Genomic DNA, 25,749 nt, shown 5'->3' on the forward strand with positions numbered 1-25,749 from the left:
TTCAGTAAATAAGTGGAATACAGGGCACATCAGAGCAATGCAGCGATTACCATTTGGTGTCAGCAGTATCAGGATTTCATCCAATAACTCCTTGTAGAGGCACTGTATTTCACAGATGCACTAATAGTAATGTTCTGATGTGTGTATGCTAATATTTTATTTGCCAACCTAAATTAATCTTTTTTTTCAATTTCCAAAGTAAATGTATGTTATTTTTATGACGTTGAATTATAAGATTGATAAATGGATTGGAGAATGTTTATAAATGTGCACCAGTGCTATTTTTATTATAATCTGTTAGCAGACCAATCAATCTGTTTAAATCGTGTGAGTATGCACTCACAGGACTCATTAAAAATTAGAAAGACATACACATATGCACCCCAAGACATTGATCTAAATGTTAAAGAAAAAAGACATTTTCCATTTAATGCCAACAGATGACTCCATGAAATGCTCATGCACCTCTTGAATCATTGTTTGATTCCTTTGTTCTGTTTGGACACAATATGTTTAGTAAAACTGAGTTCAAATAATACAAAATGTTTTAGGAAATATTTCAAAAGGCACGTGACACAGAACACCATTTGGGTGTAACCCGTCCCATGCCTTCCCCTTCTTTAGTCAGCTTGGAAACTCGTGGTCCGTGTTGCTGCGGCTCCTCCTGTGTTAGGGCTGCATGTGCAGCTCCCTGAGCCAGGCGGGCGGGAGGAACTTGGCTGCTCTGCTGGGAATTGTTCTAAGAATTCTGCTAAGAATGTTCTGCAGACATTTGCACAGTGTCTGAGTTTTCCAGCTGTTATTGGAGTAAAGGCTTTATAGCCTATGGAGAAATCAACTGGTGGAACCTGGAGCTCTGCTGTAAGATGTGTGCTGCACATTGCAGAGTGATGGAAAAATAGTTTTTATTTTGAGGGGTTTGTTGGGGGTTTTTTGGTGTCTTTTTTTTTCATTAAAAAAGAGTTGTCATAGGTATTTTTTTGTGGAAAACCTTTGAAGTGAGTTTTACAAATTTGTATTGAGATCCTTGCTTTGATATTAGGACTATTTAGAAGTACTTTGAGGGGCTACATTTGTATCAGAACTTCCCATGAAGACTTACCAAAAAAACCTTGTGGAAGAAGGAATAAATAGCCTCTCAAAATGAATGCTTTCCTGACTACGTAATGCAACTATGTAACTGTATTTTGGGACCTACATGCTATAATTTTCAAACGCGGTATTTTGACCTGGAGTGTCACTGTGGTGAATTGCTTAGTCTTGTGTCTAGACATCATGCTCTGCTGGTTGGTTTTCCACGTGCTTAAGCAATGCCTCTTGCCACATCTCTCATGGCTAGGCTTCGCGAACGAAGATTTGGGAAGGCTCTATCCACATTTGCTGCAGGCACGCTGGTGGCTTATGAGGCCAATACGTGACAGACATATCCGATTGCAAAAGGCACAGCAGAAAGACTCCTTAGAAGGTGTATTCTGCAATACACGGTTCTTTCTGCGCTGCCTTTTTTTCCTCGAGGGTGATCCTGCGTGTGTTCTCAAAGGAGACAACTGCGTTATAGATGGTGTGTCTCCAGGCCTCCCGATTTGAGGCCAGAGTAGACCAGTTATGGTGATCAATATGGCTGAGGCTGAGATGTTGTTTCAGGGAGTCCTTGTATCTTTTCTTTGGGGCTCCTCTCATGCGGCAGCCAGTGGCAAGTTCACCATAAAGCAAGATCTTTCATCCTGGAGACGTGCCCTGCCCAGCACAGCTGTGTTCTCATCAACATGGCCTCAATACTTGTGACAGCTGCTTGCTCCAGAACAGATGTGTTGGTTACATAATCTGACCAGTGGATGTTTAGGATTGTTCGGAGGCAGTGTTGATGGAAGCGTTCTAGGAGACGCAGGTGGTGGCGGTAGATGACCCATGATTCTGATCCATATAAGAGAGTCAACAACACTATGGCTTTGTAGACACTGATCTTGGTGCTTTTCTTCAAGTGTTTATTACGCCATACTCTTTTGTGGAGTTTTCCAAAAGCACTATATGCCTTTGGTAATCTGTTGTCTACCTCTCCGTCGATCTTACCATCTGAGGAGATGAGGCTACCGAGGTAGTTAAACTGTTGGACTGACTTGAGCTCTGATTGGCCAATGGTGATGTGGGGATGATGGGGGATTTCCTGAGGTGCAGGTTGATAGAGAACTTCTGTCTTCTTTAAGCTGACTTCTAGTCCAAAGAGCTCAGCAGCATCTGCAAAGCAGAGCTGCTTCTGTGTGGGCAACAAGGGCGGCATCATCAGCATAAAGCAGCTCCTGGACAAGATGGTTTAGGGTCTTGGTGTGGACCTTCAGTCGCCTTAGGTTGAATAGACTTCCATCAGTACGATAACGTAGGATTGTGTCAAAGCCCTAAAGAGAAACAGGAAGGAACACTGGGATTTTGGAAACATGTATTTACTTCTTCCTTGCTCAGTAGCTCAAAGCCGGTGTACTTGGCTCATAAATTAAAAGGAAACAGTTACATTTCATTTGTATTTCCCTGGCCTTTCCCTTCCTACTGCAGATGGAATGTGCAGATTTTCCTCTGGACTACTGAAACATTGATCTGGCTAAAGAAGATAAAACAAGGGTTCAAACTGTAGTTTCAATTTTCAGAGCATGCCGACAGACTAACTGGCTTTGCCACAGTCTGTTATACTATGTAAGGGCAATTTAATTTCATTGTGACTGTTTATCATAACTGTATCAAAAAAAATACAGTTTCTTCTGCCCAGACCTTATTTTTAGGTTTTCCTTATTTTTAGGTTTTCCTTTCTCAAAATCACATTTCAGTCACTTTGGGGACTTGCATGTAAATATTGCCATGTTGAAATGCTCATATATATGAAATTCTAGAGTTCTGTTCTCATAGCCCACCTGCTGAGAGGGATGCTCTGCAGTGAGCAGCACTGCTTTATGAGCAGGTGCAGGGTGTGACTCAGACATTGGTGATATGTTATGTCAAACATATCTCATTGCTTTATTACCTTTTATCACTTTAAAAATCCCAGTTTCTTAACAACTTGTTCTAAGTGTATATTTAATTTTAATGCCTTAGCTGGCTCACTTTAGTGTTGTAGGTCTGTATATTCCCTCACTGTGTGACTGGATCTACATTATCAAATCTAAATCCTCTGGTTGCCTTCTAGGATACAAATGTACTGTACGGTGGTGCAGCTCTAGGAGTGAAAACTCAGCTTTTGCAGACATGCTTTGAGATGTAGTCAACATCCCATATAACTGCAACAGTAAATTTCCAAGCACAGTGTAGTGAAACAGTCAAATTCAAAGTAAATTCTGTTTTAGTTGTGTTATTTCTGTCAAACTCATTCATGTTGATGTGTGGCTTTAAAAATGATAATAGTACCTACTGTATTGTGGAGTTTAAATTCAGCAGCATTTCACACATACAGTAGTTATTTGAAGAAAAAGAACAGGTCATAATGGTCTTATTTTGCTTTAAACACTGGGGATTTATTGTACATTCCATAATGTATATTTTTGTGTGAATATGAGAAATGTGTTCACCATATGTTAGCATTTTGAATGTGTAATTTGTGAAGTTAGTGTTTGTGCTCTTTATCCTGCAGCTTAGCAACATACAACACTGAGGAACAAAAAAATGCCAGTAGCTTTAATGGCTTGTTAAGAGAAATTAATTGGAATTTTTTCCCCGTGATTAGCTGCATATCCTGCAGCCATAACCTCAAGATACTGATTTAAGTCCCTGATAGTAGGATGTGTACAGAGCAGTTATACACTCAAACTGTTCATTACTGTGTGTATCAGAAACATTCCTGTGTGGGAATTTCTTTTTCAAATAATTGATCTCTAAAATTTGTGCTTAACATATATGGCTAGAGCAATGAATATATTTTAATTTATATTCTATTACTGCACAAGATAGAATATGTTTTATTTCTTCGTCTTGTAAGTCACTTATTTGTTTAAAAATAAATACTGTAGTTTTAATCAAATATACAGCTGGTTATTACTCAGAAAAGTAGTGATAGAGTTAAGCTCTGTATAAAAAGTTTGCTTATAAATTTTTTTTTTTTGTGCAGCTGAAATTGGTCAGTGGTTATAGTAACATATAAAGGAAGACTCTTTTCTCCCTCAATTATCTGTAGCTGGAATAGACAAAGCAAGGAAAAGCAGACCAAGGGCAAGTTCGTGTAGAGGTGAATGGCACTGCCCAGGTGCAGAGATTTCTTTGTGTTCCATTTTGTGTTGTACCTGCATTCAGGTCTGTGCATATTGAAAACCAATTTTTAGAATTCCAGGAAAAAAAATATACTTTTTTTGTTCTTATTTGTATGTCAGTTTTTAATCTTGATATTTCCCTACCATGCAACTTTATTCCTTACTGGATTTTCCAATTCTTTCTCTTTGCATAAGTTACTCTAATTCACTGAAGTTCCTTCCCATAAGCACACCAGTGAGGCTTTCTTGTGCTTCACTGCCTTGTTATCAACTTTGGAATTTTTATATTTTATTTTGAAATTTTCCTTCCTTTTATGTTCCCTATAAAAAGCCCTAAACTAAGAAAAAGTAAAATCTATTACTACCTTTACTAGAAGACTTGACTTACATTTGTAATAGGGAAATGGTAGAATGTGGCATAACACTGTTGATTGCTCCCTACCTTAACCTTTTGGTCATTTCTTCTTTGTAAGGCACCTCTAATGCCTTGACAGAATTTGATGAATGTGTGTGTACGTATTTGTAATGAATCTAGAGCGTCCTTTCGTTTTTTTGATCCTCTGCTACATAGAAGTCAGATTGTAATGAGTTTTATCACTTTAGAAGTAACAGTACTGTTTTTTGACAAGACAGAATAAACTTAAAAGACAGTTTATGCATATAGTAGCTCAGGCTGATGTTTGAAATCTTAACCATGGGTTGGATGAGAGTGTACTTTGCAACTGTCATAAATATGAAAGTACCCAAACTCTACTATGATTACTGACTGTGCTCACTAGCATGAGTAAGACTCACAGTGTGGAACTCAAATATATGCAGGATGATAGGGGTTTGGGCAGAGGATGAAGTGAATCATGCTTTATTCTTGAGCCCTGCCAACCAAATAGAGATTTAAACACAGACAACTTTGGAGGCACTGCTGATGTAATTGTGTCTGAGGTTGGCAAACACCAGCCCAGCAGCTGGAACAAGTATTCCCAACTCCTCCCTTGTTCCAATGCAGCTTTACTGTTAGTGCTGCTGTCTCTGTTTATGAAGCCACATAGTGAATGGCATTTGAGGTCTGATCTGGACTAAAAATAAATTACTTCTTCCCCCTCCTCCCTAGAAGAAAACAAAAAACAAACCCCATATTAATTTTGACCCTGTTTAGGGCACAGAATAGCTGTATGAACTCTTGATCCTACCTGTGCAAGTGTGAGACAGCAGTGGGGCAGGGATGAGCATCATGGAGCAGGGATGAGCATTGCGGAGCACCGGGGCTCAGAAGTGCTCTCAGGGGCTGTGTTGTTGAGGTCACATATGCAATGACACGTTCAGCCTCTTGTCCTGCTCCCCGTTACAAAAACACAAGTCACAAAGATGTCACTTCAGGAACATTGGAAGGAAAAAGTGCGTGATAGGGCAAGTTAAAACCTCCAAAAATAGTATGCTTCCAGTCTGGTTGTGAATCTTAAGTGGTTTTGAATATGCTGTGATTCTTAAGATTGTCCCTGTGTTTTGCAGGAACTTTCACTTAAACAATTAGCTTTTAAGTAATTTTAAGAATTAAATTAAAAGAGACTTACTGGGCAGCACAAAGTTATGGCACAGCTTTCTGAATGAATTGAGAATGCCTCATAAATGGGGAATCTTGACTGAACCTTTTTAGCCTTATTTCTGTGACACCTGTTCATTACGTGTGATAAAAGTAGACCTAAGATCTGTATTTCATATTAGAAGTGTCAAGTACATACCACCATGAGTCAGTGACTGTCCTTCATTGAGCAGGGACAGCATGAATCAGAATAGATGATCTTGCAATAGAAAGCCCATATTCCTCATTATAAAAACTTTTTTGCAGCTGAAGCCTGTATTGATTTGCTCTGTGTGTGGTGTAGCCTTCTGGCCCCTGAATGTGACCTGGCTGTAAACTCAAAATCTAAGTGTCAAACTTCATCAGTAGCATTTATCTGACAGCAGAACCATTTCAGGAGAGGTTTGGGAGCAAGACCTCCCCACTGACATTTACTGGTTTGACTTGAGGAGCTGAGGTCATGTGATCGTAAACCATGTACTTGGGTTTTCTCCAGATGTCTCACTTTTTAAAAGAAAGTATTAAAAGATTACAGGAGTTGAAGATAAAACCCCAGTCTGAAATTGTTAAAGCAGCTTTGTGAATTAAATTGTATGTTAATTAGAAATAAACCCCACAATTATCATAGAGGTGCACAGTGTATTTTTTCTTTATTTCTTTTGCAGTGTCTATGGCATAGGGTATGACCAGTTTCTGTGAGCTGCCATAGACAATGATTTCCAGTGATGCCTTTGAGAATATGGGAAATGGTGTCATTTACATACCTAGGTTTTTTTAAAAACCTTTTACAAATTGTACTGGGTAGAGGGCAATCTGGAGTCTCAGGCATTGAAGTCCCCTGAGACAGCATCCTGCTGTGAGCATGCCTTCCTCCCAGTACATGGCAAACAGTCATCTGCACCTCATCTGCAGAAGTTTATTGTGTTTTTCAATTGACTCTTATTTTTGCTCTTCCATGTGTCCTAGTGACCAGCATGTAAGGAGAGAGTATTAGATAAGCCTGATAGGGGCGGCATTAAAACTACATATAATTAAATACGTAACTTTTAAGACCATAGGAACAATTTAAACACTTATTGAGGTCTTAAGCAGTAAGTACTTACTGCTCTGCTTAAGCAGTAAGTAAATACTCTGTTGAAATGATTGTAGGTATCTGGCTATGCAAGGTAATTCTACAAGGAATGCTGCTACCCGTCTTTGTTCAGGAAACTGGCAACATCCTAGGGAGAATTTGAATTTAAAATAGTAAACACGTATTTGCACTATGAAATTTTTTTGTGGATTTGTATCTGTAAATCTTAAATTTTTTTTAATGTAAAAGAGTGATTCAGATCTCCTACCACCCAACCACTGTACTTCTGTCTTTACTTTGAGAAATAAAGAACTGATTGGTGACTCCTTCATATGTTTTCTGACCTCTTTCTGTTATTTTTTGGTTTTTCCCCATTGGGTATGATTTTATGTTTATTCAGTTGAGTTCCTCTGGTTTCAACTGCCATTGGAAAGCAAATTTTTTTCAAAATGAGTCATGCAAGGTAGCACTCTTTGCTATTGTGTCCTCTTTCTGTATTTTGCCTTGTTTTATACCTTATATTAACTAACGGAAAATATTCTGCTCCAAGATTTCTGCATAGATATTTTTATTTTGTATTTATTAGTCATCACTGTCACTGTAACTGTAAATACACGATTTGGGATGTGTGTTTCCCTTGATTTATACTTTTTCTGACCTTTTTTTTTTTCTCCACAGATTAAATTCGACAGTGACGGTGTCTGTGTTTGCTGTGAAATGCAGCACCAAACATCAGGCTGCAGTAACTTGGGAGAAACCCTGAAGCTGAACCCTCTGCAGGAGTGTAACGCAGTAAGACTGACCCTAAAGGTGAGGCCCAAAGGAGAGGATAACAGTGTATTGCAGTTTTAACTCAGCAAGGCAGAAGTGTCTGATGGAAGAAGTAGCAGTTGGTGTTCTCTGTGTTCATCCACTTTTACATGCAAAAAAAAGTACCTTTATCCAGCAGAATGTAGTGCTTCTATGCATGAACCATTTTACACACAATATCTGCATTTGTGTGGGTAACTCTCTTGTTAGAGATTATTTAAGAAACAGAAGTTAGAATGGGTTAGGACTGATACTGGAAGGGGCAAGAACAGGGATCTGTTCAAGCTGTTCAAGCTGTTCAAGCTGTTCAAGCTAGGATCAGAGGTGGTGGTGTTTATTCATGTTGTGGTAGACTAAAGAAACAAATCACTGCAGAATGATGAGCTATTTCATGCTGTACTGCTAACTCAGAAGTAGATTACAAAAGGACATTACTTTGGGAGAGGATAGTAAGTGTTCTTTCTGGATAATGCTGGAAACATGCTTATAGACTGCTTTGCAATATTATAAGAAGTTTAAATCTTGCATTTTGTGTTACACTTACCCAGATAAAAAATTGAGAGCAAATATTAAGAATACTGTATGTGTGCATTAAAGTTCAATGTAACTGCCCACATCATTGTTTTGCTTTGTTGACACCAAACATGGTCTTGTTCTGAAAATTAGTAAGGATTCAGTGAAAGAACTGGTCAGAAAAAGGAACCCCAGCCTAAGAGGCAGATATTGATTCATTCTAGGTTTAATTTAGTGATGAACAGAACTATTCTGCATCTGGGACTCTCAATTCAAAGTATGTATTTTAATAAAATTAACAGAAAATACTGGAGTAAAGTAGAGAAATTCAATGTGAGAAGGATCTTAGGGAGGTAGTTTATAGGGTGGGACCTGAAAAAGCTAAGTTATATTGATATTTGAAGATACAGTTTAAATTTCAGAATAGGTAGAAATCTTGTAAGAGGTATGCAGTAAATACCTAAATATTCTTTAGCTTTGTTAAGAAAAAGAAAAAAGCTACCACCGAGTAATAGGATCAGGTAGAAGTTAAAGTGGGTTTTTTATGGCCCCAAAATTAAGGAAGAACTCAGCTTCAGGTTTTAATGAGGATGATAAAGGAGGCAGAGCAAGAACCTACTGGGTAGCAGGAATTTACTAAGTGGAAAAGAAGCATAACTTGACACAGCTGGTCAAAACCTAATAATAAAGTGCTGCTCAGGATGCTAAATTCAGGGCTGTGTTCTGTCGTGCAGTCTCAGTGAAATGTGTTACAAGAAGGTAACTTCTCAGAAGGACATTCCTCAAAATATGACAGATGCAGAAGCATGAACCTGTCATGCAGGAAAAGCTGACTGGCTAATTCCATAAAAATAAAGATTGAGGGAGCATATGGTTGCTTCCTGTAAATATGTCAGTAACTTAAACTTTAATGAGAGAGAAAACAACCATTTACCTTTGAGGACATTGTCAACATATGAAGTGAGTAGAAGTGACATATGCTGAAAATCAGGATAAGGTTTCTAACCAATACAGCAATTAGAATACAAACAGAAAATGTAACGTCTTTTACAGTGTAACTCAGTCATTTATAAAGGGAATTGCCATATCTGCTTATGCTAGAAGAGAATGGATTTAAACACAGGAGTTACCATGAACATCGCCTGAGTTCAGTTTTAATTACGTTTAGAAGTTTTCATCTAAGAGTAGTTAGGAAACTACTTTTTCAAAAAGTTTCTTGCATCTTTTTCAGTTTTAATTCTAGATTTGCTTTCTGTTTCTCTTAGTGAGCTCTCTATAGCTGTCTGTAAATTTAAGTACAGCATTCTACTAAGCCCATACGAAAGAAAGTTACAGCTCATAAGGTAAACAACTGAGAGTGATACAGCTCACCCTCTTTAATTGCAATTAACAACTGCAATGTGATTTTAGGGGAACAGATGTTTAGTACCAACAGCTCAATTGTGTTCATTGTTTGGGGAGCCAGAGGGAGAGAAAATCTAGAGAACCAGAGTTAAGATTATACCCCTTTCTGTATAACATTATGTAGGTTTCATGTTCCTTCTCTTTATTAAGAGTGAGGTAAAAAGCTCACATTTCCATTAAGCCATCTCTGGTTTTTAGTGGGAGCAGCTGTGGAGCTGCATTGTGAACAGAACAATTGTGCACGTATCACCTGTCTGATCTTGTTCCCAGGCAGCCAAACAGGACAAGGAAAAACAACAGTGGCTACTGATCTTGTGTATGTTAAATTGTGCTGGGATCATGCCTTGCATGATATTGAGTAGGGGCTTTTATAGTTGCTTTGAAAAATCTCTAAATTTTTTTTATTTTTTGTTGTTTCTGCTCTGAACCATCTCTTCATGCTCCTTTGTAAATCAATCCTTCTTCCTTCTTCCTTTCAAACCCTGAATAAGTTACTGAAACCAATATCTATAGTCACAAATATATACATATGAGTATACATATATACATAGATATGAGTACTGATTGCAAATGCTGACTGATCTATGAGATGAGTGCTAATTTCTGTGATTGTTTGAGTAGTGGAATTTCAGCACAAAATTGTATGTTACAGTAAAACGGACAAAAACACTCTGCCATTTCACTGCTGTAAAGGTTGGGGACTCAACCCATTTCAAGGATGGTGAATTGGTGGGGTGGGGGTTTTATTTAGAAGGTATCATACTTGTAGTCTGGTCTGCACACCTCCAGTACCAATAGCACAGTTACATGATATGCTGAACTCCCCAGATCTGCAGGCACCCAAGTGTGACCCATCTGCCCTGGTTTGTGATGGAGAGACTTTCTGGTTACTGGTTTTCACTAGAAGGTGCGTTTGCTACACAGTTTCCTGCAATTAAGTGGTCCTAAACTGCCCCTGAAAATAAGATTCCTTGCTTTCCTCTGGATACTCAGGGTCAACGATCTGTGCTGCTGAAGAATGTCGATGTCTCAGTATCTGGATTTTTTACAATAACCAGACTTCTAGAACAGTTCTATCCTGTGTTAGGAAGTTACTTGATTTATTTCAAGCCAAATGAAAGCAAAAGCAAGTCCTACATATTTACAAAATTAGTTTAAAAGGTTTATTAAGAGTCAGATATACAGAAATGAAGTGATGGCTCAGATGGGATGGCTTTCTTTAACATCAGCGTAATCTGTTTTTCCACAGTAAATGTTTTGGTTTATGGATGAAATTTTAAGGAACTGAGTTTTTATTGTAAAGTTAATTGAAGTGTGAAGACTGAATTTTTCTGACAGCTTTCATCTGTTATGTCATGGTTTGAGAGCCCAAAATCTAATTCTCGAGTCCAAGCCCCCCTCCCACATCTCAGCCCAGTGTGAGATGGGTTTTCCAGACAACACACAAGACTCAAAATGGGGGGAAAGGATTATATTACAATGACTGTACTCTGTACAAATGAATATTATAACACATTACACACACAATCTCAACTATCTCTACCATGATAAAACAGTATTTACAATGGATCAAATCTCTTCTCTCTCCAAATAAAAGTCGAGGAGGGAAGAAGGAAGAGATCCTTTCTACTTTCAGAGCAGCAGTGTCTCTAGGGCAGCAGGCTCTCTTCTTTCATGCAGCAGCTGTAGCTGGATCTCTGCCAGTACACACAAGGGGGGTATCCAAGCCCCTCTCGGCCCTTTGACTCCAAGCGAGGGTCTTCTCTTCCGTGGGCTGCGTTTACCAGGACAAAGGTTGCTTCACCACGTCATATCAACGAAGTACAGGAGCCTTCATGACGGTCCTTATCCTCAGGGGATTCAAATTCCCTTACAGAGCTTCTGTGCTCTGTCTCAAGGGAGCGGGGGGGCAAAACCCTCCTCTGCATTCCTTTGGCCGTCCCGGTCCAGCTCCGGGATGCCTTGAGCTTCTCCGCTCCTTTCTTTTCGGTGCTGTAGCACTCTAAGACTCTTCTCAAGTAAGAGTCCATCATCCTCCTCCTCTCTAGGAGGTCTCAGAGGGGTTTGGGGAGTTTGTTTCAGTTCTTACCCAAACTCTCTCTCTCTCTGTAGAGTTTAGTTCTCTCTCTGCTGCTGGCTCTCTCTCTCAGACAACTCTGTGTCTTCCTTGGCTGCATGCTGTCTCTGCTGCTTCTCTCTTTATCTCTTGGCTCTCTGCCACTGTCCTCTGTATGCTGCTGCCTCTGCCGCTGCTCTGGTGGAAGAGAAAAACTTCCAGCTTCTCAGCTACAGATACTTAGTCCAGTCTAACACTGTTCCAAGTCCCTGTAGCCCCCCAGCCAGGGGCTGGGGGTGCTCATCCCCCGGTGGGGCTGGGGGCCCCTTCTTGTGGCCTCAGAACATGGCCACCTCTCCAACAACAACTACAACTACCCTTCTTTTCCGGTCTGGTGATATGTTTATATTTTGCAGAAGCACTCGTTGGTTCAACCCCAAGGGTAACCACCCCCTGGGGGTTTACCATTTTATAACTTTAGGGAGAAAACTGTTTTTCCCCTCACCACAATCTGTGACAATTATTTCTTCTTTCTAAACTCAGAGTATTCTGAACTTGTTAAAGACATACATGCAATATTTTGAGAGGGTGAAGTTAGGTATTTGGAAGTTTCAATTATTTTGTAATGTACTATTGCTGTCTAATATTTGCATGTAAGAGGAGAATGTTATGCTGCTTTGGTTTAGTAATGATCCAACTGAGTCTTTTCAATTACTTTTAACAGCTTACTCAGTCCAGAATACCTGCAGACATTTGCTATTTAAATAATTGCTTTCTCCTTTACTTAAAGTGCATCTTTAGAATGGTTTTGTGACTACAGAAGCAAAGAGAAAAACTGATTCACTCCTCTCTGTTCAGTATAAGTATTTGGCTTGGAACTGCTGAAATTCAAATACAATATAAATATTAAATGCCTTTTCCAGGTTACTGATTCTATTTGTTAGTTGTAAGCTAGGCATCATTATTAGAGATTTATGTACCTCACAGTTCTTGAAGTCTTCTGTGTGAATCTTCCCTTTCTTCTCCTTTGAATCCAAGTTAATTGTTACTGAGTTTGTTGATAACCAATCCTACTCATATATATAACTTTTTTCCATTCGGAACATGCTTTCACTTGCACAGCAGAGGAGGATGACTCCTAACATGTTCCTTAGAGTTATGAGAACAGACTTTCCTCAGATTTGCTGTATGACCAAATGCAATATTTTAATTTTGCTGAATGACTTGCCTGAAAGACTTCATAATCTACTTAAACTTGGCTAAAGCTCAGTGTAGAATGAGTAATTTCCTGTCAGATTTTTAAATGCTGGATTTGTTTCCTGTTACTTTACAGGTAACTGAAAATACTCCCTACACTCAAGTGTATTTCCCACACTAGATACCATCAGAAATAGAGAGCTTCACAGTGGACTTTGCAGTCTGAAGAGTTGCACTACTTTTCCTTCCTCCAAAATTTTGTTCCTTGCTTGGGTAACAAGTGGACATGGTTGTAAACCTATTCCGTGGCTGAAAAGCTGCCTCTGTGAATGACTGGAATCTGTTTATTACATCCTTGTTATTTTGTGGAACCTTAGTCTTTCAGGAGTCTCCAACTCTCGCGTCTCCAATACTAAATTTATTGCAGACACCTGAGTTCAAAGACATGCAAACTCTCATGCAGGCAGAGCAAACCTTTTTGAGTTTACTTTTCTTAAGTAGCAGCTATGCACTGCTCCCTTAAAAATATAGTAAATATTTTAGATGCAGATGAAATAAGGAATTATATTATACTTTCATACCTGAAATCTATCTTTTGAAGTGTTGTGTTGTCCATGTCTCCATTTACAGTTCAATGTGCGTTTGAGACCTATATGGTTCAGAATTGATTCTTGAATCTTCTCTGTAGTAGAGCAGCTATTTTTTCCGGTGTTTTTCAGAGGTATCCAATGAGAACAACTGAAGTTATAATTTGAGTTAAAGGATTGTTGTCCTTGAATTCATGAATAAAAGAGGTACAGTGACACTAATTTCATGGATGAAAAAGCTTTACTGCTCATTATGTCTTCTCAAGATACAGTAGTATGAGAAACGAAGCACCATAATTGAAGTCAATCAAGGAGAAAAGAAATCATCTCACAGAATTGCAGAAGTGAAGCTGGTTTTAGCCATTGATTGGTGTGGATGTTTAGATCCATGTGTTCAGGGCTACTGATTACACAGTGTTCTTTTTACACATCATTGAGCTTATTTTGCTCCTTTTATTGTATATTGACTGAGGTCTCAAAAGTGCAAAGAACTTAAGAACCTTAAAGATTACAAACCTTTTATTTCCACAGGAAAATAATCTATTGAGCCAGCAAAATATGAGTGTGTTGTAAAGGGAGTTGCCAGTTCAATACTGTTGCACAGACTGGAGCTCATAAGTAATGGATTTGTGCTATGTAACTTTTTTTTTTTTGGTAATATGAACCTAAGGAACACATTTCAGAAAACATAATAAATAATTTAAATGTTGTAAGTAAATGTGGAGACAGAGGAGTAAGTGGGGACAAAAGGCAGTTATATGTACTTTATCTCCTTCTAGAGCAAAATAGGTTTAAAAACAGTTTCTGAATTCTCTGTAAGCAGCACAGCTGGTTAATTTTCTGTATAATACTTGACAGAGTGAATATTTTGTGGTAATAGTGGTTCATCTGTGTGGTAGGGTCAGTATCGAATGTCAGATTCCCTGGTTTGATGTTCATACCTGTAACTTAATTGACAGTACAGTTCATTGCTATGATATGAAGAAGCAAGGGAGTGATTAAATATTTACCAATATCTTCATTTGAGTTGTGAATATGTCCAGAGATTCCTGGTTTAGTTTGGCTTACTTGATGCTTCTGAAAGGCACCTGATTTTAGAGAGAATTCAGTTCTAAGTTTGTTTTCTAAGATGAAAGAACTCTGTGGGTATGGCCCACCATTAGAACCAATTGATCGTATTCCAGTTTTGCTTTATATTTTTTGTGACAGGAAGTTCAAATTAGGTCTTGAAGGGCAAAATTTCAGAGGGGTGAACACACTTGCAGTGGGTGTTCTTTGGTTATAAAGGACCCAGCTCTGCCACTGCTCCCATCATGAATGGAGGACTCATGCCATTGTCATTTTTCATTTTAGATTCTATCTCATTCCAGAGATTTTCTTTGCTTCTATCAGGTAATTGCATGTGCTAACAGCTGTTTTAAATTGCTTTGTTAAATGATTGTTTCTGCAGTTGAGTTATCAAAGTGACAAATCAATCAGCAATTTTTTAACTTATTCCAGTTTAATACCATCTGACTGCCTTATCAGCCAGCAGTTTGATGGAAAACAAAGAAAATCAGTGTTAAGGAGAAATTGCTTTTTAACTATATTACAATATGGTTTTTTTCATATGGTGTTCTTACCTAATTATATCCTAAAATTACATTTTTTTTAATATGAAATAGTAAAAAAAGTATTTCAATTAAACATTGAGATTTTCAAATATACTCAGGTTTTGTATTACAGCTCCTATTATATTGTATTCTGTAGGCTTTTGGGCTGCACATTTAGAGAACATAGATTTTTTTATATATTTATATATTATTTTAATTCTGCTAATAAGGAAGAACTTTAAGGTGCAGTAGCAAAGACATAGTGTCCAAAAATAATACTGAAAACAGCTTAAATCGGGAAAAGAAAAAGAAAAACTAGATGTTCTCTCCTGAAGTTATGGGTGGACATATGAATGATAGTGTGAAGAAGATTTGAGAATCACAAGTATTCTCTGGAACCACAGCATAAGTCAAAGGTGTCTGTTACTATGGAGGGAAAACATAATGACACAGTTAATTTAGTAACTGTTTAACTGTAATAGGAATGGAATACTACAACCATGAAATCTTGATTTTTCACATATCAGTATTAAATTTTAATTCAGCTTTTGAGGTTTACTGAGAGACCTACTTGGGAAAATAACTGGCCACAGAGAAACAGCTCCCAGTGCTGTCTGCCTCCAGTGGGTATGTGTCTGACTGGATCTAGGCGCATGCTTCCAGGCAATTCTGACAACTGCTTCCACTCTGGAGGGGATTTGTGTCCTCTGCAGTAAGAGTTGAGGTGTATCAAGAAGATTCTTCTACGTGACCTGTAGAAGAATAATTCTACCTAGTACCTTATACCTATCAGAGCATTAATTATCATATAAACATGCTGAAGAATCAGATTTTTGTTTTAAAAATACAAAAGTACCCAGAAAATTCCATGTAAGAGAAGATTGGTTCAGTCAGTTCTCAGGAGCAAAGAATCATATTTCATACCATTACAGATTCATGTGTTGTATTTTCTGATTAGTGTTGTTGCAGATGTCAATTAAAAATCTGTCACTAAATCTCCTTGATTTTGTGTTTAATATAGATTTCCTGCTCCTTTAGACACCTATAAATGTAGCTGTCTGTGGCCAGGTGCTGTGGAGAATTAAGATTGTCCCTGTTGTGGTTACTGCTTTTTCGGAGAGACTTCCTAAAGGACATGGTGTCCATTTGTCACTGTGTTTCAGCTGCAATCCGTGGAAGCACCTCCACTACCCCTCTGGTAGTGGTTGGCCATGGAGGGCTTTAGATCTTAAAAGCCTGTTCCTGCTCATTTTTTATCTATAGTTGAATAAATGGGTGTCATGAATTACCTAGTTATTTTTTCTCCAGGGCACAGGAAATAAATTCCTTGAAAATGGTAAAATGCCTGAGGCTGAATAATGTTTGCAGGGTGTGGGGGGGAGTGGGGAACAGAGGAGAAGGGATTGGTTGTGTGTTGATTCTTGTTTGAGTTGAAACAGATGTTAGGAAAAGAAGCCAAAACAAATAAAGTACTATTGCTTTAAGAAATACCTAGTGATGGTAAGGGTACCACAGTCATTGCTCAGTTGTTACATTTTTGGCTGATAGATGTCTGCTCCCTATGAATCTTTGAGATACATAAAATTCTGCATCAATGCATTTGAAACATCCTAGTTGTATCTTCATCTTCCAAAAGGTTGCATTGGGAACAATAACTTGTATGCTTCGTGTGAAAAGGGAGTGTGTGGAGACAGGCTGTTCCTGTGGACAGTGATCCCTGCCCTGCATTGAACAATGATACTGAACAGCAAACAGGGAGCAGTGACCTGAGGGAAAAGTCCCAAACCACAAAGGAGTTGTGATCATTGTGAGTGTCCAGCCTGGGACACTATTGCACCTCAGGGTGCTTGCAGAGTCTTACTTTGTGTCTTGTTTCACGACAGTTAGCAGGGAATAAAAATTAAAGCAGTCTGTTTGACACTGTCAGGAGAGGTTTTCTGGGATTACTGGTAAAGAAAAATAACTGAAAATGAAAACATTACTTGGTTTTACTCTGTACTTTGCAGTATGTGAGGAAGTAATTATGGGGGGACATGTTGTCCTTTTTCTATCCACATAGAATGAAATGGATTAGGTTTATTCCTTATTTTTTATAAATGAAAGATAAGTGTAATTGAAAATGAGCCTTGCTTTTAGCTTTTCTCTGATAAAAACAGTTGGTTTTTTATGATGTTGCTTCTGTTCTTACCTAGTAGCAGGATGAAGATGGTAGTATTTCTGTAGGAAAGGATCTGGGGTTATGTTGGACAAAAGATGAATCACTGATGTGCTGTTGCAGAAAACCTCGTTCACCACTGCAGGATGTGTAAGGGTGAGTGTAGTGGTTTGAACCTTGTTCTCCCCAGAGGCTAAGAGAAGTGGTAGACCCCAAGGGGTGGAAACCCCTGGAAGTTTTGAAGTTCTGCCCAATGGGCGCTCCTGCAGAAATGTAAACATGCCACAACCAAACCGGAAAAGAAGAGTTGTGGTTTGTTGGTTGAAGGAGAGGTGGCCATGTTGTAGAGCCACGAGGAAGGGGCTCTGAGCCCCTTGGGGCCTCTGGCCCCCTCCCAGCCCCTAGCTGGGGGCTGCAGGGACCTGGAACAGCATAAAGCTGGGCTAGGTGCCTGTAGTTATGCCGGGAGATGTTTTCTCCATGGGCGCAGAGCAGCAGCCGACGCTGACCAGAGAAACGGTGGCAGAGAGCCAGAGATAAGACCTGAACTGAAGAAGCAGCAGAAGCAACATGCAGCACTGCAGAGGAGACTCCTGGAAGGAGAGTCGAGGAAAGGAGAGCCAGCAGCTGAGAGCTACAGAGTTCTTGGGGTAAGACTGATACCAGATCCCCAAAACTCCTTTGAGACCTCCTGGAAGGAGGAAGATGATGGACTCTTACTTGAAAGAGCCTTGAAGTGCGACATGCACTGTAGAAAGGAGCTAGAGAGCTCCGAGAGGAATGCAGGGGGAGTTGACCTTGGCTTCCCCCCCCTTGCACTGCTGCCACGGTGGCAGCCTGAGAGACAGGGCACAGAGGCCCTGCAAGGAGCTTGAATCTCCTGGAGATACCAGACCGTCACGAAGACCCCCCCTGTGTCTTCGTGATATGACGTGGTGAAACGACCTTGTCTGGGGTTACGAAGACCACGGAAGACCCCTCGGTTGTGAGGCGATGGGGCCGGGGGAGCTTGAATACCTCCCTCGTGGACGCTGGCAGAAAGCCAGCTATCAGCTGCATGCATGAGAAGAAGAAACCTGCTGCCTCAGAAGATGCTGCTGTTTAAGGACTGGAAGGGATCTGTCCTTCTTTCCCTCCTGGACTTTTATTTGGAGGGGAGAAGAGATCTGATCCATTGTAAATACATATGTCATGGTAGAGATAGTTTGTGATCATGTGTATAATGTGATGTTATATTTATTTGTACAGTCATTGTAATATATTCCCTTTTCCCCACTTTGGAGTCTGGTGTGTTTTGTCTGGAAAAACCCATCTCACATTAGGTTGAGATGTGGGAGGGGGAATGGAGCTAGGGAATTGGATGTTGGGGCTATCTCAAACCATGACAGTGAGTGTAGCTTTTAAGGCACTCGAAATAATCCTTATGCTACAGTCAGCATTTGCAAGGCCTTCAGTTGTACCCAGTTTAGGATTCTGCATTTGAGGAAGAATGTGGACTAAGATGAGGTGAACCAAATGAAATTAATGAAAACAATCAGAGCCCTAGGAAGGTGATTTCACTTGAGGATTGGAGGAAATGAGGTTAATAGGTAATGAAGTAAAAGTGGAAAAGACTTGAAGAACTATAATAGAATTTAGAGGTATAAAAGTCTGCTGTGTAATAGCCTGCTCTCAAAAGCTAGAGAAGAAAAGGAGCAATGATTTTCAGCTGTGAGATGGACATAAGGAGGACACGGATGGAATAGTGGGATGAAGCTGTAGGATCTTTAGGAACAGATCAAAGAAACATCTGTCATGAGTGTTAGAGGCACAGTTGAGTCTGTCCCGAAGCATGTAAAGTTTTATGAGGGTCTTGGAGACACTTCAGATCCTAATTTGGAGCTTTGATGTAGATTTTATTATTTGGCATAAATAGTATTAAGTTATGCACTCAGATTAGCTAAATCTTTTGGATCTAAATGATTAAGCATTAAGTATTAAGCAATGAATGAAGTTTCTTACTGCCAGGAAATAGTCCTATTTCTACCCTAGATCTTGTCTCTGCCTTGGTGTTCTTTCTGTCGGTCTGCATATGAACATATGAACGTGTAGGGTCTCTTTTTGTGCCATGGTTAACTAACTGAATCTCTAGGGATCACCTTGCCTTTTACCTCCATTTGAATGCTCTAAGTGGGTCTGTATTTGAATGAGTCCTCTGTATCACCTTCTGTATGTGAGTTAGAGATTGGCCCTTCCAGTGTTTGCTGTTGATGCTGATGATTCATTATTGGCTGAGGGGCTGGCCAACAAGACAAGACTCTGACCAGATCAGCAAGAGCAGATCTGGCTCAGTGTAAGCTATTAAATGACCGAAACTTGTTGGCCCATTTATTGCCTGCCTGGTTCCCATGGCTGGCATTTTCATCTTCAAATGAAGGTCACCCGAGGAGCATGCAATTACAGTGGCAGGAGTAAATCTGCAGCTTTCTATCATTTTTTTCAGTATTGCTGGGAAAAAGCGAGCAGTGCATTGATTTTTATAGCATGGAAGTTATTTTATGCACTGGCAGTGACTGAAATACTCTTTTAAACTTAGATCCAACGGAATGTTCTTTACACGGTGAGTGTTTTTGCTTATGGTATTGTAACAATTTTGATTTTGTTTTTCATCTGTTCCCTCTGCTGCTTTTTCTCAAATGCTTTTACTGGCTGTTCAGAATACTAACTGAGCCACATAATTGCCACAAGTACAACAGCTATGCAGTTGCTGTACAAGGATTGTAGCAGCTTTGAAATGTAGTCAGCATGCTAAATCAGTGTTTCTTTTCACTGGCTGTTGGGAAAGTAAATACAAATCCAGTGATTGGAAGAGAGATGAATGGTTTGTTTTTAATTATGCCATTGATAAAAAAATGTTTCCATTTTAATTCAGATGTTTCTTTTATTTTATTCTACTTAGTAAACAAATACTATATGTTCTATTTTAAATGTCTTGGATTTTTTTAAAAAACATGGGCCATATGCCCTCGATTCATCAGCAGAAGGTAGAATGCCCAGGTGTAATCACTGCTTTTCTGTAAATCTAAAAATGTTTCAGGTGCCTGAAGTATCTGACACAGGATAACAGTCTCTATTTCATACTAAAGTTGAATTTTTTTTAACCCACAACTCCAAGTTGTAGATTTCAACTACTGAAAGCAATGACATTTCTGTGTCGTTTTTAATCAGATGTCTCCTTCATAGTATCTTTCTCGTGATGGCTGTAGCTTGGAGTCCACTGTGAAAGCAGTAATTTGTCCTTTTCTGGGAACTGGAAAATTGAATATCAGTATTTCTGAGGAAATATCTAATAGCAAAGAAGGGGAGGGAAGATAGTTTTTTCTGTAACTGTTCTCTTTGCAGGTTGCTTTAAAAATATTACAAGCTAAATGAGTTCTACAGTTATTTGAGACCACATTAATTGATAGCAGTTGACAGTGATTATTATCACATTCCTAAAAACTTTGTGTCCTTCGTGTCCCTGAGTGGAGAGATGATATTCTGCTGCCTGTCTCTTGCAGGACCTGTTGTTCAGTGTGTGCGCTCTCAATATCATCTCCACCATTGTCTGTGCTTTGGCAACAGCAATGTGTTGCATGCAGATGGTTTCTTCTGATCTTCTGCAAATGGTGAGTATGTTTCAGTGACAGCACAGGATATTGTCCAACATAACATATTGTCCTTATCTGTCTCTATTCATTTGCACCTACTCTTTGCTTGTAAACTTAAGCCTATTTGTGTGTCTTTTTGTGCTGTTAGAACGTGCGTGCACGTGGGTGTATTTTTTTATCTGCATATATCTGTATAGATATATGCAGTATGAATAGTTGCTGTGTTTTAAATGTTTACGTATTATATTAGAGGGTTTTAATCAGGATTTTGCAATTGGGAAGATGTTATTTTTGTTAATGAGGTTATTAATGAGGTTCAGTTATATATGCACATTAAATTTTCTCTCCTTACTTGTATATTATCTCCAGTTTCCTCGCTATCCAGTACCATTACTTAGCTCTGAGATATTAGTTTTCATTACTACCTTGATGTGAGAATTCTAGAGAATGAGATGTATAAGTTCAAACCTGGAACTTTTCACAGCCCTGTGCCAATAACAGTATTTTCATAAGGAAAACGTATTCAGCTTCAGAATACCACTTGTGTTCAAAACAAGAGGGAAAAGAATCATTAGTCTTCTGCATAGTCAGCTGCATCCCAGGATACTCTCTTGTTTTGGTTGGACAAAGACAGCTTTCCTATCCCAAATGAGTACTGTAATTTGCAAGGTTTCAATGTGATGTTGAGACGCAAAAAAAGAAGAAAAATTTAAAAACCTTTGTATTTTGCAGTCCAGCTATACTGCTTCTAACCTCTCTCTATTGCTGGCTAATCTAGGAAATCATCCTGTTTAGTAAGTGAGGGCAAGCACACAAACCTGATAGCAGTCATTTGTGCATCAAGTATTTTAAAAGTTTGCATAGATGGAAGACTGGCCCAGCAAATTGTCTTCAAACCACTTAAACAACACAGAAAGGTTGTATGACCTGCCATGAAGACATGTGATTGCTTTAAAAATAAATAAGTAAATAAACAAATATAAATACAGTAGGTGCCATGGGTATTGATTTAAGTGCATGAGTCACAGAGATAAGACTGTCCTTTCTGGACAAGTGTTCCAGTCCCTGGGTTACAAACTCAGTTAAAGAATATCTTTGGTGTGTAATCTGATGTTTGCTTCGTATAGTAATGGATATAGCAAGTTAAGCACATGTGTCTATATAATGACTACAAATAGTGCATAAATGCATTTTTTCTTATAGCACTCCATGTGTGCATATTGTGCATGTTGGTAGAGACTTGTAAATTGTGCTTATTTAATAACTTTGGATATCAAACGATTGACAAAATCGTTTCAGCTGATGACACATTGTACTTTAAATGTTAAAGGATTTTTTTCATATTCTGGGTATTTTTTCTTTTCATACAATCTCCCCCTCCATGATATTTGCTGCAAGAATGCCCATTGACTAAAGAACTTTTTCACCTTGCAGTGATGATGAGGAGATGAAGAGATCATCACAACTTCAAAAATATGTCCGGTGTAAAATGATAGCAGTGATCCAGACCGTAGCCATAAAGATCCCAGGAATCTTAACCTACATTTAATTTAATGGTATTTAGCAGTGTAAGAGCAATAAAAATGTATAGATAACAATGAACCAAAAACAATGTTAAATGCTTCTGAGGGACATATGCAAGAAGCAGTAATCTCAATGGGAAGTCGAATTCCTTAAAAGCACATTATTTTTCTCTCTACCACCTCACTCTTGACGTCTTTTAAACTCTTTCTTTACCACCTGGCATTATGTTCATTTGCTTTTGCTTCCCATGCTTTGTCCTTCCAGCTTTTTTTCTTCCTGCTTAGTTGTCCGTGCTCCCACCCTTTCAGCTCCATCGACAAGAATTTTCTTCCCTCTCCACAGAAGAAGGGAAATATGTATATATCTTTCTGCTCAATCCCAGTCTTTTCTTGTTTCTCAGTTTTTCCCTTTCTTTTTTCAGGTTGCTGAGCCAGATTCCTACCGGGCCTAAGTGAGCGTAACTTCCCTGGGGCTACGCTGACTTAGACCAGCTGAGATTTGACCTGGAGATTTCTTTTTCTTTCACTATTTTCAGCCTGTTGTCCCATGACCTGCATTTCCCTTTTGCTCTACTGCACCCAGAAATCTGATCGACTTCCTTTTTTCTTGCTTGTTAATGCTCGATTTGTGCTTTTCCCTGTCGCTTTTCCCTGATGTGTGCATCTTCTCTTAGCCCGGTTGTACCATGCTGGAAATTTAAGACGAGCAGCAGCAAGAGATACCACCCCCTTAGATGAAAAAGTTTTGATTATTCTGCTGATGCTTTTACTCTTGTTCTACAGTATTCAAGAGCTATGAAGGCTCTCCTGTAGCAAAAGCAAGAAGAGGCAATGGGGAACACCCTCCTTGGCCATCGCTGGGTTATTAGAGCGTCAGTTCTGTGGGTCACGTGCTGTATTAGTGTTCTTGGCTCAGAATTTAATCAGTTAGGATGGGGAATTTTTGCAAATGTCAAACAATTTCAATTTATTGCTTAGCAGCATAAATTAGGTGTATAATACAGTCTCAAGGAAATCTACAGCAGTGATTCTGTGAGTACATGCTTTGTTGCTGAGTTTTGCATACAGTGAGGGTCTGATTCATACAGGCAAGCTGACAGTGTTTTATTGGAAACTACTATCTTCTGACATACTGATCTGTAGTAAAAATGTCCTAAAAATGTAAACACAAGCTCTCCAGTAGTAAGCACAGATTAAATTTTCCAATGAATTCAAAAAGGGGGTTTTGGTTTAAAAACAATTCTACTTAACAAACCTTTGGTTTCAAGTGTTAAGGAGAAAATACTGCAAAATATTGCAAACTATTTCTTTGCTTTATATTTTATTTTATATTTTATTCTAGATTGTTCCTTATTTGCCTTGACTGTTTCAGAAAGTATCCCAAATTTTTCACTTCACTTTAACCTTTCTCACTGTGTTGCTCAGGCCAAAAACCCCATACCAATTGTACTGAAGGTGCAAGAGTAAGCAATACCATAGTTAAATATTGAAATAGCATTTGTTACGTGTTTCTCGAGACAGTTTAAGGCTGCACTGCATTGCAGAGCTTCCCAGAATTGTTTATTCTATGTACGCACCCCTCCAGGAAATAAATGTGAATCAAATGAGATTATATCAAAGTTCTGTAATGTGAAGAAACCTCTCTTAATAACCAGACTGTCACTTCCATGATATTTCATTTGTTGCCTAAGGCAGTTTCAGTTTGCATTTTGTCTGATGAATGGCTACTGCAAAAATGCACCCTGCTTTCTTCAAAAGGTAGCTGCCTGAACTAAACAAATAAATACAAGAAATGATGCCCACTGTGGCCAATCTAAATCATGAAGTAGTACACCTATTCCACTCCTCCTTCCACTCCACATATGTTCATACAGTACTTATCCTAGAAGTACTGGCACTGACATAATTGAGTGTGTTCTGATTTTATCACCATCACTGTTAGTAGCTGTTCATGTTATTTGATACCTAAAACCATCTGTTATTTTGTAAAGGAAATAAGGTAATGATGACACATGCAAACTGTAACATTTAATTACTGTTTTCATCAGTCATAATGATAATTCAGCATATGATTAACTTAATAGGCTCTAGTTAATATTTCTACTCAAACACCTCACATAAAGCACCTCTGCATGAGGATAACATCTTGCTGGTATTGTTTAACCCCCACATGCTGGTGAAATAGTAATAAACCCTTCAGGGTGAAGCTTCACATTAAGTGAGAATTGATTGTACATTATTACATATTATTATTTAATCTAATTACATCAAAACCTAAATATTAGGGGGTTTTGGCACAAAGTTCACTTACAGGTACTGTAAAGCCCAGAGGACAGTGCCTTTAGAAATGTGCATTGCGAATTATGTACATCCATAGAAAGATCCTAAATGTAAATATGGTTGGGTAAATATTCCCTTCACATCCACGACAAATAAAATGGTAAACCTTTGGTTCAGGAAAGCTTTTGACATCTTTAACAAATGTGCCATTTTTTATTAAACATTTTTTGGTAGAATAAGTATATTTAATATTTAAGACTATTTAAAATATGGTCACTACTTTGAGAACGATTACGTTGTCACAGACCAATCCCCCTGAGACTACAGAGCTAGTGGTTTGTGATGGTTGTAGGAATAGCAACTGGAAACAATGGAGCACAAAAATTTGAATCTGTTTGCCTTATCAAAATACCTGCAGTGTTGCAATTTCCCTTTAAGATCAGGGACAAATTAGAAGAGTCAACAATGGTCCTTCTATTCTTGCAGACAGTTAGAAGCTACGTTTCCCTTTAGGAGATACTGATTCCAGTGTTTCAGAAAAGGAAAACAGCAACCTGTCCAGGAGGAGGTCAGTTAACTGAAGACAGAATTATAGACCCGAGTGTATTGCAAAGAGCTTCTACTCAAGATAACGTGCCAGTATTTAATTATATGCAATTAGAAATTTTTATTTCCTATTCTCAAGAATTAGCAAATTTTTATAAATGATATATAGAGACTGAAATGAAAATAATGAATTTAGGGTCTCCAAAGGATACATTTTGAAGTTATACAGTACATTTATTAAATGTGATGTAGAAGGCAGAGGTAATTATATGCAGATATGGGAAAGACTCCAGATAAGAAGATTCCCTCAGAGCACTAGTTGTGTACTGACGTGTGTCACTTGCTGGTTTAGATAAGTCATAATTGCTGAGCAGTGAATCCCAGCAGTGTCATTTCCATGGGCCAGTAGTGCTGATCAGCTGCAGGATACATAGACTAGAGAATGTCTGCTGATGTTCGGGGGGGTGTCCCATGTCTGGGAATACTGATGAAGAGTTCCTAATCTCACAGACCTTGGGCAGAAGGATGTACACATGGTACCACATGAGTAACTGTTTCATTAGAGAATTGTATTTACAGGTCT

General features: G+C 38.7%; 1 protein-coding gene across 6 annotated transcripts in view; it reads left to right on the forward strand.

Moving 5' to 3' along the window:
• Positions 1 to 25,749, forward strand: part of FAM189A1 (family with sequence similarity 189 member A1) — a 115,026-nt gene that overhangs the window by 61,409 nt on the left and 27,868 nt on the right. For 5 of the 6 annotated variants that reach the window (XM_027740842.2, XM_027740843.2, XM_027740841.2 and 2 more), the window contains 2 exons: positions 7,553 to 7,684; positions 20,728 to 20,835. In XM_027740842.2, the coding sequence (XP_027596643.1) occupies positions 7,553 to 7,684; positions 20,728 to 20,835 (240 nt within the window). The remainder of the gene's footprint in view (positions 1 to 7,552; positions 7,685 to 20,727; positions 20,836 to 25,749) is intronic. The other variant, XM_039383762.1, reaches the window with a different exon arrangement.

The sequence above is a fragment of the Pipra filicauda genome, unplaced genomic scaffold (genome assembly GCF_003945595.2).
Source record: "Pipra filicauda isolate LSUMZ 115617 unplaced genomic scaffold, ASM394559v2 scaffold324_size1259732_pilon, whole genome shotgun sequence".
NCBI lineage: Eukaryota > Metazoa > Chordata > Aves > Passeriformes > Pipridae > Pipra > Pipra filicauda.